The 18805-nt window shown below is 44.6% G+C and overlaps 1 protein-coding gene and 1 long non-coding RNA gene across 3 annotated transcripts in view; one reads left to right on the top strand and one right to left on the bottom strand.

Moving 5' to 3' along the window:
• The first annotated feature begins 3042 nt into the window (after window positions 1–3042).
• Window positions 3043–18805, top strand: part of LOC129196263 (uncharacterized) — a 22443-nt gene continuing 6680 nt past the window's right edge. The window contains exon 1 of the long non-coding RNA XR_008574126.1: window positions 3043–3363. This is a non-coding gene — a long non-coding RNA (uncharacterized LOC129196263). The remainder of the gene's footprint in view (window positions 3364–18805) is intronic.
• TSPAN2 (tetraspanin 2) overlaps window positions 3535–18805 on the bottom strand; it is a 27342-nt gene continuing 12071 nt past the window's right edge. For both annotated transcript variants that reach the window (XM_054803445.1, XM_054803446.1), the window contains 6 exons: window positions 14159–14256; window positions 13634–13708; window positions 13047–13148; window positions 10834–10908; window positions 10020–10103; window positions 3535–8029 (listed from right to left, as the gene is read on the bottom strand). In XM_054803445.1, coding sequence (XP_054659420.1) covers window positions 7964–8029; window positions 10020–10103; window positions 10834–10908; window positions 13047–13148; window positions 13634–13708; window positions 14159–14256 — 500 coding nt within the window. In that variant the 3' untranslated portion in view covers window positions 3535–7963. The remainder of the gene's footprint in view (window positions 8030–10019; window positions 10104–10833; window positions 10909–13046; window positions 13149–13633; window positions 13709–14158; window positions 14257–18805) is intronic.

The following is an 18805-nucleotide window of genomic DNA, read 5'->3' as shown; positions in this document are numbered from 1 at the left end:
AGCCACGAGTACTGTAGACAGACAGCAAGATGACAGTGAAGGCATGAAGAGGGCTGACAAAAAATAAAATTCTCTATGCTTCCTTGACTGAGGAACAGCACTACCATTCTGCATGTCTTTGCAAATACAGCCAGGAAAAAAAAAATAAATCTAAGTGTATAAATAAATTAAATGGCAGTAAAAGGACTTTTAACAATATGAAACTATAAAAAAGACCTGTTCAGAGCTAAGAATTTGCAGCTCTCTGCAAATGCACTCTATTCCAAATACCTTCATTTTATTTCAACTGCAGCAAAGCCTCTGTGAAAGACTAAGGGAATTTGCTAGGTGGCCCTCCTTGAGCAGGGGGTTGGACCAGATGACCTCCAGAGGTTCCTCCCAACCTCAGCCGTTCTGTGGTAATAGCAAAAGCTTTGTCCAGGGCAACTGCAGCAATAAGCTGACAGCATTTGCACACTTGTCAGGGATTCTACACAAGGCCTGAACTGTAATTGTCATATGTATAATTTGGTGATAAAGAAATGCCTTCACACAGGCAACGTTTGAAAATTTAAATTCTCAAGAAACACTGTTTAAAATTAATAGAAAATCCAGATGATTTTGCAGGAACAGTAGACCTACCTCTGTAAGATATGTCCCTTGCACCTATGGTTTAAACAATCCAGTTATGGCTAGATATATACAAGATGACTACAGCAACTGTTGCACCAAGAGAGGTTAGTTTCAATTAAGTTACAAAAGACTTTCTGGCAGTGAGAAAGTCTGGTGTTCCCCAGCCCCCAACACAACTGTAAAACCCACATAGTGACAGCATGCGAAAGAATTGCGGACTCCCAAGTTCTCAGCAAATAGCTGCAACGTGAATTGCTACTCTAGTATGTGAAGAGCATGGAGGTGGATAGGAAAAAATTTGGAAGTAGGTTAGCAGCAATTATGTTACCTAGTAACTGGCAAAGAAACAAAATCTTCAGCTTTTAAGATCAGACAGTGCCTTCTCGAGGTGTCTGAGCCTTTAAAAAGGGTATTTAGCTCAGGAAAATTTAAGTCAGCTTACTATTAAGCAGCACTTGCACTTAGTAAAATAAAAAAGGGAACTAGGCCTACTTACAGTAATAAGCAGCACTGCAGAGTTACTGTAATACTCCCTTAAGGCTGGGACTGACAGATTTGTCTTCAGTATGAACACACGCATCCAAAAATCAACAGTCTACTTTTATGGTTAACGCCTGTGCAAAGTTACCGACATGATGCTTAAGAAAAATCCAAATTAAGACATTTGCATTGTGTTAATGCATCTATTTAAATATATATTTACATGCCCTTGGAGCACGTTGTCCCTTTGGCCTTTCAGCAGTGTTTGTGTTCAACTTTAAGCCAATCTAGATAGCAATCTATTGAGGTGATGATTCCTTAGGGTCAGGTGTTTGTTTACATTTAATTTATCCAGTCACATAACTAAGCAATGGATTTGCAGACAATCCTAACAGATTTACAGAATCACAGAACAGTGGGGTTGGAAGGGACCTCTGGAGATCATCTCATCCAACCCCCTTGCTAGAGCAGGGTCACCTTGAGCAGGTCACACAGGATCGCGTCCAGGCGGGTTTGGAATCTCTCCAGAGAAGGAGACTCCACAACCACTCTGGGCAGCCTGTCCCAGTGCTCGGTCACCCTCAGAGGGAAGAAGTTTTTCCTCATGTTCAGATGGAACTTCCTGTGTTCCAGTTTGTGCCTGTTGCCCCTTGTCTTGTCACTGGGCACCACTGAGAAGAGTCTGGCCCCTTCCTCTAGACATCCACCCTTTAGATATTGATAAGCATTAATAAGATCCCTTCCCGGTCTTCTCCAGGCTAAACAGACCCAGCTCTCTCAGCCTTTCCTCATACAAGAGATGCTCCAGTCCCCTCATCATCCTCTCAGCCCTGAGCTGGACTCTCCCCAGTAGTTCCCTGTCTGTCTTGTACTGGGGAGCCCAGAACTGGACACAATATTCCTCTTATAACATCTTAATTCTGGTGAGGAAGTAACAGAAAAGCATGGGAGTGCAGAACACAAAGTAGGCAGGTAGGGGGCTTGGTCAATCAGAATCCATGCTGAGGTAAATTTGTCCTTTCAACGTCATCAGCCTCCTCTTCAATACCGGTACTGTTGTCACATCAGTTAGGCCTCTCTTACCTGGGAGAGGTTTGAAACCTGGGTCATCCTCTCACTCCAGCCGCTTCGCTGCTAACCACCTCACAGCCCAGCGCCTGGGCTTCACGCGACCACCACCACCCCTGACACGGAGTAGGGGAGCCCGGGGGCTGGGGGGCACAGGAGCCGGACCAGCCACTCCCCGTCGCCTCACGCCACAGCCGGTTCCTCGCGGCCCAGCGCGGAAGGCCTCAACGCCGGTGCCCAGCGGTACCCACGCTGCGGTTGGTTTTGAGAAGCACAACCCCCAAAAAATTAACGCGTCTGAAATTGCGGAACGAGAACGCAACCGCAAAGCCCTCAGCTTCCCTCACCTTCCTCTGGAGACGAAAAACTCGCTACCGCGGGAGGCGGCGGGGCCACGAGCCAGCGGGCCGGGCAGGGGCAGGGCAGGGACAGGGGCCGGGCAGGGGCGGGACAGGACAGGGGCGGGACAGGGCAGGGACAGGGGCGGGGCAGGGACAGGGGCGGGGCAGGGACAGGGGCGGGGCAGGACAGGGACAGGGACAGGGCGGCGCCGCCCAGGCGCCAGGGGGCGCCGTCGCGCGGTCCGCCCGCGGGGCCCCGCCGGCCCGCGCCGCTCCCTGCGGTGTGACGAAGGGCGGGGAGGGCGAAGCCCGGGCCCACCGCGCGCACGGAGCCACCTCTTGCGCGGCCCCGCTACATCCGAGGGCCCGTCGGCCGCCTCGAGCGGCGGGCACAGAGACGCCCCCAGCGCCCCCAGCGCCCCCCGCCCCTCCCGCCGCTCTCCCGCCTTTCCGCGCTCGCCGCGAGCACAGAGCACCGGCCGCAGTGCGAGTAGCCAATGCGAGGCGAGTCCCGCCCACTGCCCCGCCCTGGTGGGCGGGCCCTCCCCGCCGCGCGGGTCCCTGAGGCGAGCTGTGGCGGTGCCGCGGCGGCTGCTGCCTCGGGTCCTGCCCCGGTTCTCGCTGCGCGGCCGCGCTCGCCTCGCCGGCCCAGGGAGACGGGTGAGCTCCGGGCAGGCCCGCCCCGCAGCCTGCGGTCGCGCCCCGGCCTGAAGACCCTCTCGCCGGCCGGCCGGCCGCACGCACCACACCCCCCCCCCGCCTCCGCCGGCCTTTGGTAGCGCTGCCGCCGAGTGACCGCCTGCCGCGTCCGCTGGTGCCCAGCCCCGGCGCACCGGGTGTCCTGAGCGCCGGGATGCAGAAGGTGAGGGGAAGGCAGCCCTGCCCGGTGGGGGGGGGGTCCCTGCTGGAGGCCGCTGTCAGAGCTCCGCGCCGGGCGGGGGGGGGGGCGGCACGGAATCTCCTACGCGTGAAGTCGGGGGGGCTGGCTGTGACAGCGGGGGCTGGAGGGCACAGAGACGAGTTCTCTCCGGTAGTCGTTTATTTCAGGTTATTTTTATTAGAAAGTTGTTTGAAATTCAAGACAGAAAAGCTGATAAAACGCCACTTCAGAACACATTTGACTACAGGGAAGTGAAAGCTGATTTTGGCAACAGAATAAGGTGGGGTTTTTCTCTCAAAGAAAGCTGCCATAGAGGTAATTCTGCCACAGGCTTTGCAGCATAAGCTGATACGCCAGTTCTGTCCAAAATTAGAATTTGTGCGATAGAAACAAAGCTGTTCTATTGGAAGTGGTTTGTGGTTTGGAGAACCTAGTGGCTGGAGCACCAATAGAGAGGAAGAAGTAAGATTGAAAAGCTTTATTTATGTACACTTTCTATGAATGGCCTCTGATGCTGTTAATTAGGAGCCTCCAAAGGCTGTAAAACATAGCATTTGAAGGCTTAAGATAACTTGATTTCTTTTTCAATACATATGAAATACATTTTGCTATAAAACTATCACTTTCAGTATGAAGAAAAGTGAAATACAAATCTTCACTGTAGGGATATTACAGGGCTGTGCTTCATCAGCTCCTGTGCAATCTCTGCAAGATATCAAAACTGGCTGAGGTTTTTCTTTAACAAATGAAGCTCACACTGAAGTCAGTTACTTAGATAAATTAGACAAGGGAAATGTGAATAATGATGTTTAGAGATATAATAAGGGCATCAACAATTTACATCTTTATGCTTTAGAACAAACAGTTTCACAGGAGAAGAACAAAAAGTGTGTGATGTACTTTCAGAATTATCACCAGGAGGGATTTGATCTTTTGCCACTTTTCCTCTGAAACAGGTGCAAGGGACAGGACTGAAGGGGTACTTCTGCTGACTTTCTGTATCTGGTGCATACAAGCATTGGGAGTTTGTTAATTAGAACTGTACTCGAGGAAGTTTAGGTATTGGTTTAGATTTAGTTACCTTTGAAAAGCTTTCTTATTGAAGACACATGGTATAATTGCTTGGAAATCATTTTGTACTGCCAGCAAAGATCAAAGATTTTGCACTTTCAAGAGCTGAAATGAAAGCGGCAGCACAATCAACTGTGGGCACTATATATCCAGTTTTGATAGCCATAACCCCACCTGTGACATCTGAGCATTTAAAAAGGGCTGCTCAAGCCAGTCAATGGAAATTGGAGTTGTTAACTAACTACGATCTAAAAGCAACAGGAAAAAATTCTTACAGCTTTGACAGGGGAAGAACAGCTGCATTTTCTGTCCCTTAATGAGTTAAAAAATAGTTTCCGTTACTAAGATGCAGAGAAAACTGCAAATATATTATGCACCTCACAACAGCAGGAAACAACAAAAGAGGCTGTATCTCTGGATTCCATTAAAGGCACTAGTAGTTGCATAACACATTGATTTCCAGCTCAAATTAAATCAATAGCTTAGAGAACTAAACCACTAACTGGTATTATTTTGTTCTGGATATGCAGTGCAAGTATCCTGTATACCTAAATAGCAGTAAACCCTAGAGTATAAGCAGTAATTATGCTCAGAAAAACAAATCCACTGTTCAGAGGAAGAAAAAAAAAACACCACCACAAACCCAAAACACTTCAGCAGAAAGTTAGGTTGTTCAAGTCTGAATTTATAGAAGGTTTCTTTGTACAACTCTTCCCTGTTTTCATAAGGCATTTAGATGTTTTTGTACTTCTGGGGGAGTGGGGGGCTGGGGAAGCAACAAAAGTTTCTGCAAGCTGCCTTTTTATTCAGTGCATCTCAAAAGCAGGAGTGGGCATCTTCCAACTTTCTCAAGAAACAGTAAACAAATAAAGAAGCTAAACTCTGGTCCTATCATGACATTCTGGTGCTACAAATTTGGGGAATTAAAACCAATTACATGTAGATGTGTTTAAATAAAATACTGTCATTACAAGGGGGAGTGTAACAGAAGGAAATAGCTTTATTTGCAATAAATTTCTACCTCTGTAGGGCAGTAATTTTGGAACCTGAACCACTGGCTTCCCTATTGTGCTATTTTTACTGGTTTTCCTGGAAAGCTGTCTTGCTCTGAGTGGCAAAAATTACACTACACATAGGTTTCTTCTTTCTGACAGTATTACCTTGGGAGAAAACACCCCAGTTGTATGCTATTATCTATTTGTAGGGACAATCTCAAGTGTACCTGGGGTCCAGGAAATTGCTTTGGCTATGTCAGTTGTCTGCTGTGAGACACTCTCCTAGCTTCAGCTTGAGACCCTCATGGATTTGATGCCAGCGTCATTCTCCTGGTTGAGCCTTTCTTGGGAGCAGACAGCAGATCGGGGCCCTATTTTCCTGGTCTGATGCTTGCAGAATAAGGGCCCAGGCCCTACTTTTACATGGCATCCGTAGCTAATCAGCTGTGAATGGAGAGATGCAAGCCTAACTCTTCTTTGGCGTATGATATAATGTCTCCCTGCCAGCTGGGTACCTGAAGCTAGGCCCAGAAACTGCTCAGCTGGCAGTGCCTGCTGCATAGGCAGCATTTAGTGCACAGCTGTCTCAGTGTCACAGTTTGTGGTTGAACAATTTGAAAAGAGAGATCTATGTAAAAGACAGCAAGATGCATCAATTAAATTGGATACGTGGAACAGCAATGCTATTTTCAATCCTGAAGTAACAGAAGAGTGATGGGAGTTGGAGTTTCTTTGGGAAACGAGAGATAATATCATGAGGGATGTATATTCCACACAAAGGTGCGCTAGAATGCATGCATTTTCTGAAATTCCATTTCTTTCTATCGTGCTTAGTGGAATAAAGACCCCATGACTTGTAAACGCCAAGCCCTGTTAGACATCATGGACCATTTCAATGAGATAGGTAGTTTAGCTGAACTTTTCCCCATCACGTGTGGAACTGCATCAGAAATCTGAACTAGCGATCATCAGTGAGACAGAGCTGCTATGTGGATATTGTTAGCAAAAAGCTGTTCTCTGAAATGGTGAATTATCTCGAGTAAGCCAAAAATTAAGAGATTCTGAGCCTTTGATGTAATTTATTTTCCCCTTCTGGGGACAACCTTTCTCCCTTCTAGGCTGTCTTAAAAGGAACATTCTCATATGAATAAATATGACAAATAGAAAAATAAAAATATAGAAACAAACTATGTAAACGCAAGCCCTGAGGTATTTCAAGCACACAGTGTAACTTTTATACCTGACATGCAATCTAAAGGTGCCAGTAAGAAAATTTATTTTATGGCTCTGTAAAAATGTCCCATCTTTCTTTCCTGCCTTACACCCGCAAGAAAGGGTGAGAGGTTGAGGTAAGAGCCCCATGGAAGCTGTGATAGTCACAGAAGCAGAAACAGAGGATATTAAAGTGCTGCGTGTTTTTCCCTGACCATTTCTGCTCTTCGGTTGGCTTCTGCAGGCCAGTTAGATTCTACAGAATATCTGACAAAGCTGCTGCTTTTCTGGATATAAGCTCCACTCCTGCACCAGCACATAGACCATATAGAGTCTTGCAGGATAAAGGGACTTCTGAATAAAGAGTTTAGTGTCCCTTTTAACTCATAGATTTATTTTTTTGTGTGTATCTCAGGCTAGCTTGGGAAGCTTAAGCACACTTTGCACTGCAATTGCTCCCAAATGACTGCGTTATCTTGCCAGCTTCTCACCTCTTTCCCCCTCTTCCTTTAGCCTGGATCTCCTTGGACTTGTTTCCTCCCCCAGAGCTTTCTGCATTTGCATGAAGGGTCCGGTCCTTAAAAAAAAAAAAAAATCCAGTCTCTGCATGACAGTGAAGTCAAGGGGTCTACTCACTTGAATTAAAGTTTGGTGGAGCAGGCCATTAAGCTTTAATTTTTTTTTTTAATAAAGTCCAATTTTATTAATTCTACTCTGTTTGGGCTTTGGAAAGAACAGTTACAAAATGGATCATAGGTCTTACTTTTTAAAATGGCATTTGTTCTTCTGCTAACTCTTGGCAAACGGGGGCTCAATATGAGAGGGTTTCAAGCATTATATACCTATAGGTGTGTGTACACTCTTGCATAGTGAGACTCTGGAAGAATATACATGCAAACATGCACACACAGCACATTCCATTTGCACATACTTACCTAAACAAGGTACTGCATATACAGGTACCTGCTCATGTGCATATATATTTATAAGGAGAGATATGCGTGTACTTACACAATGTCTGTGAATGTGTAAACTCTTAAATGGACATATACAAACATTAAAAATCAAATTAGTCTTAGATGCACCTTTGCTTTTTTCATTAAAAAGGACATTTTAAAACCCTTTTTTGTTCACTTTGGTTTTACTGTAACTAATACAATTCACCTGCTCACCTAATGGGATATTTTCCTCTCAGTATGTTAAAACACTAATTAAAATGCATTACAATTATTAAACTGGGTAGAAGAGCACTTCTTGTAAAGCTTAGTCTGGAACTCCTGGGACTCAGTTGTGCAGTGAAAGTTTTAGATCATTTCTCCCGTGTTACGGATCGCACAGCACAGAACCATGCTGAATATCATGCCAAAGATCTAGAAGAGAAGGGATGCAATTTAGGGATCCTCTTACAAAACAGTTATAAAATAGCCTGCATATCAGAACAATCTGAAGGTTCTTATAGCAGAGTAACAGGTGACTGCATCCATCTACAAACCCCAAGATACCAGACAATTAATATAGCAGATTTCACTGATACTCAAAGCCAAGCTTTTATCTGCTCATGCTAGTCTCACTGTTCTTTGTTCTGAATGTTAAGGCCAGCATAACAGCCCCAAACATTAATGTTATTAACATAAATTTCACTGACATCAATAACTGTGACTATATGCCTAGTATTGCACCAAAAGATTCCGAGTTTCAGAATGCTTCTACATGGAATATTGTATACACATTTGAGTAAGAGCAGAGAGTGATTCCAGAGGAGCCGGGTCTCTGAAACCGGAGCTGAGCATTGCGGTTTTACAGAGAAAGCTTAGCTCTTGACAGGTACTACTCAAGGCCAAGACTATACATTAAATATAAAACTCTATTCATGTTAGGGAACTAATTAACTAGAGGGAATGTTAAAAGCAGAGAACAGTGGGTGTTGCCAGAGTCTCCAGAAATTTCTTTTTCGCCGCAGGCTGATTCTCCAAAGCGGTTAGCAGCTACCTCCTGAGGCTTCATTGCCAGTGATGGGAGATGAGCAGTACCATCAGACAGTTAGACCACTGAGGTCATATCCCCTCCCCACACACCTCCTGAAGGAAGGAGGCGGCAGCTGACCGGTCACACTGCATGAAGTGTTAGAAACAAGCACAGAAAAATGTACAGACATGTTTCTGCTGCTAAAGAGATTATCATTTCATAACTTCTGCTGTATCTGAGGTGGGAAGCCATAGAAGAGTTGTTCATATTTCTAGCATATCCTTGTTGAGCAATGAGGTTATTGGAACTCTGTGCCACCTGCGTTGCTTTTCTGTATTTTTGAGTACACACACCTTCACGTTTTATACAAATCACAGGATTGTTTAATCCCCTTTACCCACGCCACGGTTTCCGTTACATACATAAACCCTTCATCTGCTTTTAAGTGTCTACATAAGTCCATGAGCCTCCTGCTCTTCAGAGCAGCTAAAGGTGTATTTCTTTACTGAATTAATATTCTGGCTCCTCATGCTGCTTCAGACTGCTGCTGGTTTCTCAGTCTGAAGGAAGTCATGGCACACGCATGCTGGAAACTGCTTTCTCTTAAAGCCTGTGTTTGATGCAGACTGCTCAATCCTGCCACATCCTTGCAGTAGGGTGACATCTAATGGTCACAGCTCCATCATGAAGGAGCAGACCTTGGGGATACAACAATACACACTTGGGGGAGAAGGTGAACTGTAAGGAAAATTATAAAGGTTTTGATGACACAATTTGATGAAACAGCTACCTGTAACTAGGTGCTATACATTTAGGAAAGAAATGCTGTTCTGAAAACTATGCAGTTTAAATGCTATTCTCTTAACAAAATACATACTGATCACTGGATCTGTGACCTAGAAAATCTGTTTATAAACTATGCTTCACATTGAACCAATGCTACAGCCAGCCTGGCATTCTCCTGGAAAGCCATTTCTATACAAAGGGTAGGTACTCTCTGTTCGTTGTGAAATCTAAGGAATGGATCCTCAAAGGGCCTAAAGCATCAGGCTGCAGTTGTTTGGAATAGATGAAATGCTGCTATGGCCTTTTGCTTTTCAGTTTGGTTCATGTGCACTCCACTTTCCTACTATTACAACGAAATAAGGTTACTGTTCGATACTTTGGACCCTGTCTAAGGACACAAAATGAACTGGTAAAACGAAGTCACACAAGTCTGCTAGCACTGATGTGGGCAATTCCCAGAGACAGAACACGCTGGAAGTGATAAGAATAGCTGCACCTTTGAGGAATCTCACCAGTTGCTGCAAAACACTTTCCACAAAGCTTTGAGTAAAGGACAGAGTACTGGGCTCAAATATAGATTTGAGAGAGCGAGAACATGGATTTACTCACTGTGATGCCAGCAATTGCAATTCCAACAATTCCAACGAAATGCAGATTAGCATCAATTACTTTCTGGATTTCAACTAGGCAGTTCTATTAAAAACAAAATTGAAAGATTTTTTTACTCCTAGAAAAATATACTCCAACCAACTCTGTCAGCTGTTCTCACTATACAACAGATAAACATGATAAATATTATTGCAGTCACTGTCCTAATTCTTGCATCTATGCCTTGTGTTTTGTTGGACAATTTTCATAGCATATTCCATTTTTGCGTAAGACATCTCTACCTCTTGCCTGTACACGCTGAGACATCCAAGTCATTTTCTTACAATCAGTTTTCCCCAAATTTAAAATAGGCCATGCTAAATCAGGAAGTTTGGCCCTTCAGATTCATATCGTATTCACAAGCAGATTCCACAAAAGACAGAAATAACAATATCCTTAACACCAACAGAGTTTCTAGTCAGGAGTCTCCATGCATGACTAAGGCAGGCACTTGCCAAAATTCAGCCTTCACAGGGCTTTTCATTTAGGACTCCTGTTCTGCTACATCCTTCCCACTTTTCAGATGATGTAATACTATCATCTCAGCTACCGTGGGATGCTACAAGCAGGCTTAAGAAATGAAGGCCAAGCACGTTCAATATGACCGCCAACTTATTTCTGCCTCCACTCTGCTCCATTTTATATGGAAATTCATGCTGGAATTTGCAAGGTAAAAAGGAAGTTCTTCTTTTCTTTTACTTGTAGAATGTCTCAAATTTTACTAAACCATTGACATGAAGAAGTGATTAGGACAACCAGAACAGAGGACACTTGCCTTTGGCATCTGGATATTCTCTGGACAGGGTAATCCCATTTGTTGTTCCATATTATCTTTACCACAGCATTGGAGCTAAGTGAGAGAGAGAAAGAGATGAAGAATCAAAGAAGGGGAAACCTGTATTGGGTTTGCATGGTGAGGTTTTGGTAGTGGGGAGGGCCTACAGGGGTGGCTTCTGTGAGAAGCTGCTAGAAGCTCCCCTCATGTCCGATAGAGCCAATGCCAGCCAGCTCCAAGATGGACCCACTGCTGGCCAAGGCCAAGCCCATCAGTGATGGTGGTAGTGCCTCTGGGCTAACAGGGTTAAGAAGGGGAAAAAACACAACAGTGTGTGGCAGCCAGGGGAGAGGAGTGAGAAGATGTGAGAGGAACAACTCTGCAGACACCAAGGTCAGTGCAGAAGGAGGGGAGGACGTGCTCCAGGCACTGGAGCAGAGATTCCCCTGCAGCCTGTGATGAAGACCAGGGTGTAGCAGGCCTGCAGTCCGTGGAGGTTGATGGTGGAGCAGATATCCCCCTGCAGACCCCACGCTGGAGCAGGTGGAGACACCTGAAGGAGGCTGTGACCCCATGGGAAGCCCAGGCTGGAGCAGGCTCCTGGCAGGACCTGTGGACCCGTGGAGAGAGGAGCCCACGCCGGAGCAGGTTTGCTGGCAGGACTTGTGACCCCGTGGGGGACCCACGCTGGAGCAGTTCATGAAGGACTGTGTCCCGTGGGAGGGACCCCATGCTGGAGCAGGGGAAGTGTGAGGAGTCCTCCCCCTGAGGAGGAAGGAGCGGCAGAGACAACGTGTAATGAACTGACCACAACGCCCATTCCCCATCCCCCTGTGCCACTGCAGGGAAGAGGTAGAGAAAATTGGGAGTAAAGTTGAGCCTGGGAAGAAGGGAGGGGTGGGGGGAAGGTGTTTTTAAGATTTGGTTTTATTTCTCATTATCCTACTCTGATTTGATTGGTTATAAATTAAACTAATCTCCCCAAGTTCAGTCTGTTTTGCCCGTGACGGCAATTACTGCATGATCTCTCCCTGTCCTTATCTCGACCCACGAGCCTGTCGTTGTATTTTCTCTCCCCTGTCCAGCTGAGGAAGGGCAGTGACAGAGTGGCTTTGGTGGGCACCTGGCATCCAGCCAGGGTCAACCCACCACAAAACCATAGACGTGTTTCATACTGAAAGTGAGACAATAACTTAAAAAAAAAATTAAAAAAAAATACAGATCAAGTAATAAATTTATTCCCTATATTAACTGCTACCTCCGGTAGAGTTCCAACTGTATGGGCCAAAATTCTCCAAAATCAGATTCAATTGTCTGAAGCCTTAGCAAACAGACAAATTTGTGTTAACAACAACTTCCAGAAGGGATTTTTATCACAGTATCTCATAACAAAGCAAACAAGTGGATTTTGGAAAAGCAGATCCAATCCCTGGCTTACAAGGAAGGAGGAGTTTTTAAAGGGAGAAAGCAGAAAGTTCAAATAGTGCATACAGAATTATGGGCAACACACAAAAGCTACAACAGAGAATGCTAGAATCTTTATTTGTGACAAAACATCGTGCTGGGTTTGGAGACAGTAATAAATCAAGAGTGTTTCAGAGGGTTTGTTTTTCCTGTTTGCCTATCTCCCACAAAATGCTTGGAATTCCTCTTTGGGTCAGAAATAACAGCTATGGGAGAAGGCTAAAAGGGTCTGAGGTTGTGAAATGTTTGTTCTAAAGAACGTGGGAATGCTGTAAGGAGCAACAAAGCTTGGACTTGATGTCTGTGGGAGGCAGCGTAGATACAGGATGGACACAGGATCTGCCACATTGTAGGTCCTGGGACACAGGTCAGTTTTTTCTCTCTGACAAATGCAGAGAGATTCAGACCTTTCTACCTGTCTCTGCATTTGTGGGTATTTGTTCTTGGATTTTAATATCCAAAAGGGCCATGATAGTCCTATCTTATGCACAACAAAGACCAGAAGCAGCTGAAATTTAAAAGCCTGGCCATTTTCACTTTTTCACTTTCAAAGGTAGGGATCACTCAGGATCTGAAAACCAGAATCCTGACAGAGCCATCAGGAAAGCAGGTTGAGAGCTTCTGGCTCCGTTTTAAATAACAGTCAGTTCTATTCTTCCATACCTCAGCGGGAGGCATTCTGAATGTTAAAGTGTAATGGGACAGTAGAGTAGCAGCGCAAGGTATTAAAGTTCAGGAGGACTACTCACAGCCAAGTGGTAGTGATAGATAGTCCTGTTGACCTTCCCCCCTGGGTTTTTCATATAGTCATCATAAGCATCTTCATAGATTTTCTGGGCTTCCTGTATTGCCTGCAGAAATCAAACTTTCCAAGTGAGTGGCAAATCATGCTTACCCCCAATCCAGTGCAGGCTTCCAGCTTGTGTCATCAGCCTCCAGGGAAGAAAATTATGCCTGGTAAACTGAGGTACCATGACTGCAAAGATAGGAGGTTTTGTGGCCTGATGCCATTCAGAGGGTCTCTGCACGGGTCAGAATACCATAGGCTGTATGCTGTGTTTTGGTTAAACACTGTTAGTTGGCAAAGTCAAGTGCTTGAATTTGTTTGCCCTTTTCCCAAGCAGTACCCTCTCTTTTCTTTAATGGAGAGGGGCAAAAACTGCATCCTGTTCTGGACTTGTGATAACACGAGCTCTCATTGACTCCAGATAACAATGTCAGAGAGTCTTCCTGGGAAAAGTCTCCTGGAAAGTTTTTCTATGCAAGAGCCAGACTGTGGGTCAGCCGGCACTGGAATCCATAACTGCCTCATTATTACAAGTTGCTTGCTACTTACCACTTTCTTGCCTATAAAGGCAAATACTCCAGCAGTGACCTCAGCTGCAAATATCACCAACAAGCAAGCAAAGAACTGCAGAGGAAGAAGAGAATCTTGTATTAATATACCTTGCACAGTTCTGCTTTATATGGACTGTGAGTCAGCCTCTCATCCTTGCTCAGGCCTCAACAGCCCACACAGTAACTGAAAAAAAGCTGGTAAGCAGGGTCTGTAACAAGGGTGTCAAGTCAGATTTCTTGTCATATGGAAATAAAGGTGGAAATGGCAAAGATGTGGCTCAGATGGTAGCTTCAGAAAAGACAGAAGATAATTCCAGGAAATATATCACGAGACAAGCAATGGAACTTCTTCATGTATGGAAGCTCTGCAATAGCACAGTGGCTAGAGATGCTAGATTAGCCAGTAAAAGGACATAAGACATTTCAGGTCTTGGACAGTAAAGATCTTTTCACTATTGACACAAGGCATATGCTTTTGAATGATTTTTCTGCACAGCCCAGGCCCTTGAAACCTTTTACTTACTGCTCCAAGTAAGCACTGAGACTCCCGCGCTGCTCCACAGCACCCAAAAAATCCAACTGTGGTCATGAGAGCCCCTGCTCCCACCAATACATAGAGTCCTATGAAAAATCAGAATCAGACAAGAATTTAAGGTTTCTCTTCCCAAAGTCTGCTACCTATTTTGTCAAAACCACACATTTTTAAGTAACAATGGTCTCTGGCTCTCACAAAGAACACCTGTTACACAGAAAAGTTTCTCTCGCCACAAAAGGAGACCAATGATTTCTTCAGAATTCTTGGAGAACCTCATGAAGACAAATGAGAAGAATTCCACCTCCCAAGTTTCCTGTTCCAAGGGCAACTCAGTCCAGGAAGAACATACACCATACCATCCAGAAACACCTTACAACTCTTCAGTGAGGAACATAAGGCACAAAAAAATCCAACATTGCTAGAGGGCTTATTTCTGTGAAACGCTGTACTCCTATGTAGGGGTGGAACTTAAAAAGTTACCTGGCAGCTATGCTCTATCAGTTGCTTGGCAGTACATAAAAAAGGACATTTGAAGATCTTCAGCAAAGGGACAGGTGCTACAATGTGATGTTTCTCTGAAATCAGTGCTTTGACTGGGGAAAAAGCTGATTGCTGTTGGAAAGAAGAGGATGATTGGAGGAACCCCTTGAAAGCTGATGGAGGAAGTGAATGAAACAATGCATTTGCACCCTCTGGCAAAATAATGAGTGGGAAGAACAGCCTGGGGGAGGTCATAAGCTCAGCACTAGTCCTAGGCTTGGTCACTGCAGAGAATGGAAGCTTGTCCACAGTTCAGAGATTTGGAGTGTGGCATCTGCCATTTATGATAACTAGCTGCTTTACTGCCTGCTGGGCAGGCATACACCAGCATCATTACTTTACCTTTTTTTTTTTCCTCCAACATACTGATGCAAGTGTCAGAATGTGAGATATCAACAGTTTTTAAAGGCTAATGTTATCACTGCATTATGATCAGAAGACTTGGAGAAGAGTTGCTTGAAAATGGATAGAATCACAGAACCAGACACATCACATCAGATATTAAAAAAGGTGATTCTATATGAAAGGAGTAGAGTGTCTAAGACTTAGAGTCCAAGAACCTTGCATGCATGGCCTTTAAACAGCACCTTGTGATTCACGCTGCCCTCATCTGAACTGCAGGATACCTTCCCACCACCTTATCTCAATAGGCAGAATCGGTGGCCCTGCAGCAGCCAGTGGCAACACTGCCATCGCCTTCATGTTCTGGACGTTCACGGTTAAGTGCTGTGCAGTTACTGAATCATTTAAGCAACTGTTCGGCACCTTAGCCACCCTCTCCCTGGGACTGCACTGCTGAATGGGCTCGAGGCTACTAGCACAAGGAGTTACCTGTGTGTAGGCAAATTTAATGACGTAAAGAAATCTGCCGTGCCAATCCACTGCTACTTCGTTTCCCTCCTGCCGTTGAGGGGACAGTGGAGCTACAGCCTGTGCACACCAGAGGGCACAGCGAGCCTTCTCCCAGCTTGGACTACGCACTTTTAATGAGAATGCTTTGTATTCTCGATTACCAATTTAAACATTATTTTAAAATCGGACCCAAATCTTTAGGGTTAACAGAGCTGCTGGCATTTATTGTTAGCAAGCCTTGTGTAACCTAGACTAGAAAGCCCTACAAATGACAGTTTGTAGTGATTGCTAGTAAAATGAAAAAACAATTGATGCTGTAGTGCAGAGCATCCAGCTACTCTGACACACAGACGCAGCCTGCTCGGAGAAGGCAAACTCCTGCCTGCTGCCCGTTCATTGGCACATCCATGTCCAGTCACTGTATATTGGCCAGATATCTGTCCCAGCTACTGTGAGCCTTCTCCTCCCCTCCATCCTTCTTGCACCGGAACCTTTCTTGTGCCAAGGATTGCTGCTGAGGAATGCATTCTGCTAAATAGCAATAAACCAATTATAATTAATATGGCTTTGCCAGGCCTGTGATGCCAGTTATGTGGGATTTGCTGCTGACTGTCCTGGCAGTTCAGATTCTGTATTTTCTAGATTTTTAATATTCAGCATCTTGTGACGTACTGGGACTGAGAATTCTTCAAGCTAATATTGGAACACATATTGACAACACAGTGGTTTTTACAGAGGGATGGATATACAAAGATATATATGGCTCAAGAGAGAAAGGTGAGCCCCTTGTGGAAGATGAATTGGAAAAGACAAAAAACCTCTCTCAGGTGCAGAACCTGCTGTTCAGCTGCCAAAAACCAAACCTGCCGTTTTCTGAGATCTTCATGGTTAACAAACTGAGTGTAATTAGAAAGATGTTTCCTGGACCCTTTTCTGCATGTCACTCCCTACTCCAGTCCCTGCAATTACTTATCAAGCAACTTAGCCGAGAGTCTTCCCATTTCTTTTTTGTTGTTTCCAGCTAGCAATGACAAAGCTCTCTGAGGCTCAGGGGTGAGACCACTTTCAGGAATTTGAATTTGCTTTTGTCTGAGAAACAGACTTAACATTTCACTTGCATGACTCACAACTAAACCGCTACCTCAATCAGAACTTCCCTTTTAAGGCGTGTTACAGGAAGAACTCACACCGCTCACTAAACAAAGCTGAGCCTGCCGTGTGCCTGGCCCCACAGCTGAGCCAGCCAAGAGTTTAAAACCTCCTCCTTCCATCTTCTGTTCAGGAGAGTTCATTCCAGATTTTGTCCTTTCTCAGCCTGGGACTAGTAGTTGCTGATACTCAGAGAGCTATTTCTAGATGAAAAATAATGATGACACTTAAAAAAAAAATTCCACAAAACTAAAGATGTTTTTACTTGTCTACTATATATACACACATGTGTAATCTTTCACACAGGAATGAGACACTTGAAGAGTAGCTTGAAAAAAATTCAAAGGGACCAGGTTACTTCTCAGCTTGCACTGGGAGGTTTCCTAGCACCCAGATCCAGGTATGCTGAACTGGAAGATGATTTTCAGGAAGGGTATCAAAGCAATAGATTCAGAAACATCCCAGATGGTGTAAGTATAAAAGACAGGGAGCTAGTATTTCTTTTCCTAGTGGGCTATATGCAGCAATGTAGGCGTGATCACCTCAAATTCTTAATAGGAATGGACCTAAACTGAAAAGTGAGACTTTCTAGAAAGGGAAGAAAAAGAAAAGGGTGACAATGTCTGGCACCCCTTAGAATCACAGCCTTAGCTAGAGACATCATGCACTGATAGCCCTCAAGTTAGCCCAGCTAGGATCAGCAAAGTAGACAAATGCAGAAATTTGATGGTGTTAATGTCACACATTGCTATGCAACAGTACCATGTGTCAGAAGTAACTAAGCTTCACTAAAGCCAGTTCCTTTCAAAAAAAGCAGGATGGAAAGCAAAGCCTTTATCAGCTTCTATTCATTAGCACTTCCAGAGTAAAATACAAAGCCTTGGCATGGCCTCCCAATTCGGCATCTACAGCACAGCACAGAAACAAAACAGGCACTTAGTTTACAGTCACAAAATGGAACACATTTGATAGCTAGAAACTCTGACACAAAATAGTTCACACAAAGCTCAGTATGGCAAAAAGAAGTGTGCAAGTCAGGTCAAGGTAGAGAGCTTGTTTTGATGAATGGAAATTTTTGAGAAGGCTGTCTAGCTGCAGCTTTTTGTGCAGCAGAAGTTAAAAAAGTGCAAGGTAGAAAGGAAGCAAATGTTTGGCCTGGGTGAAATTTCTTCTCTTACCTCTTCTTGCCTCTGTTCACTTCCTGATTCCTAATTTTGTCACTTTGATCTGTGTCTGCTAATGAAGAGGAGAGAGAGCTCAACAACTAACTGGTCTCTGAGTTCATGGGCGGCACACAGCCCACACAGGAGCAGACAACAGATGAAGAGAGAATACTGAGAACAGGCACGCTGCTATGGCATTAAGGAGGGCAAACACTGCACCTAATGGCAGAAACCTGCCATCTACGTGACTGCCCACAACTCCGGAATATTTATTGCACCTGCAGGCAATACCACAGGACCCACAAAGCGAGTCACTCTCAGCCCCTGAATGCAAAGGGATGAAGAGGCGCATAGCAAAGAATTAAAAGCCATGTGCAAAATGCAACAGAAAATTGACTGATCTGAGCAGACACAGCCTGGACACCCATGACTGAGGGGTACTGGAGGAAAATACGGGCTTCTTTGTAAACACAAGAGGATGAAAAATGAAGTGTCATAGAACTCTGTTGTTTGGGGGTTTTTTGACAGAGCCTATTCTCTTGGCCTTTTTTGTGGGGAAATATTCAGGTTTTGGGGTGGTGGAGTGTTTTATTTTTAACTGTGGTAAAACACCCACCCACCCACCAAGACACAGGTTTCTATAAGCTGTGAAGAGAAACTAACACTTCTACTTATAGCAGTAAGTCAAGCGAGAAAACACCTAATAAATTTATTTCTCTTCTGGCTAAAAAATAGAGAGTGAAAGAGGTGGAGAAGCCTATACTTCAGCCATTGTTTCATTTTGCAAAGAACAAATTTGGAAAGCAGTAAAGCAGCAGCTTTTCTATATACTTGATTTTTTAATTCATCCCATGGGGAAAATCATTCTTTCCTGAAAGGAAAATGTCAAATGGGGGTATTCCCTGTGAAAATTCCAACAGGAGGGATTCCC

The sequence above is a fragment of the Grus americana genome, chromosome 25 (genome assembly GCF_028858705.1).
Source record: "Grus americana isolate bGruAme1 chromosome 25, bGruAme1.mat, whole genome shotgun sequence".
NCBI classification, from domain to species: Eukaryota; Metazoa; Chordata; class Aves; order Gruiformes; family Gruidae; genus Grus; species Grus americana.
The sequence above is the reverse complement of the archived record's forward strand: the minus strand, read 5'-3'. Positions and strand labels throughout refer to the sequence as shown.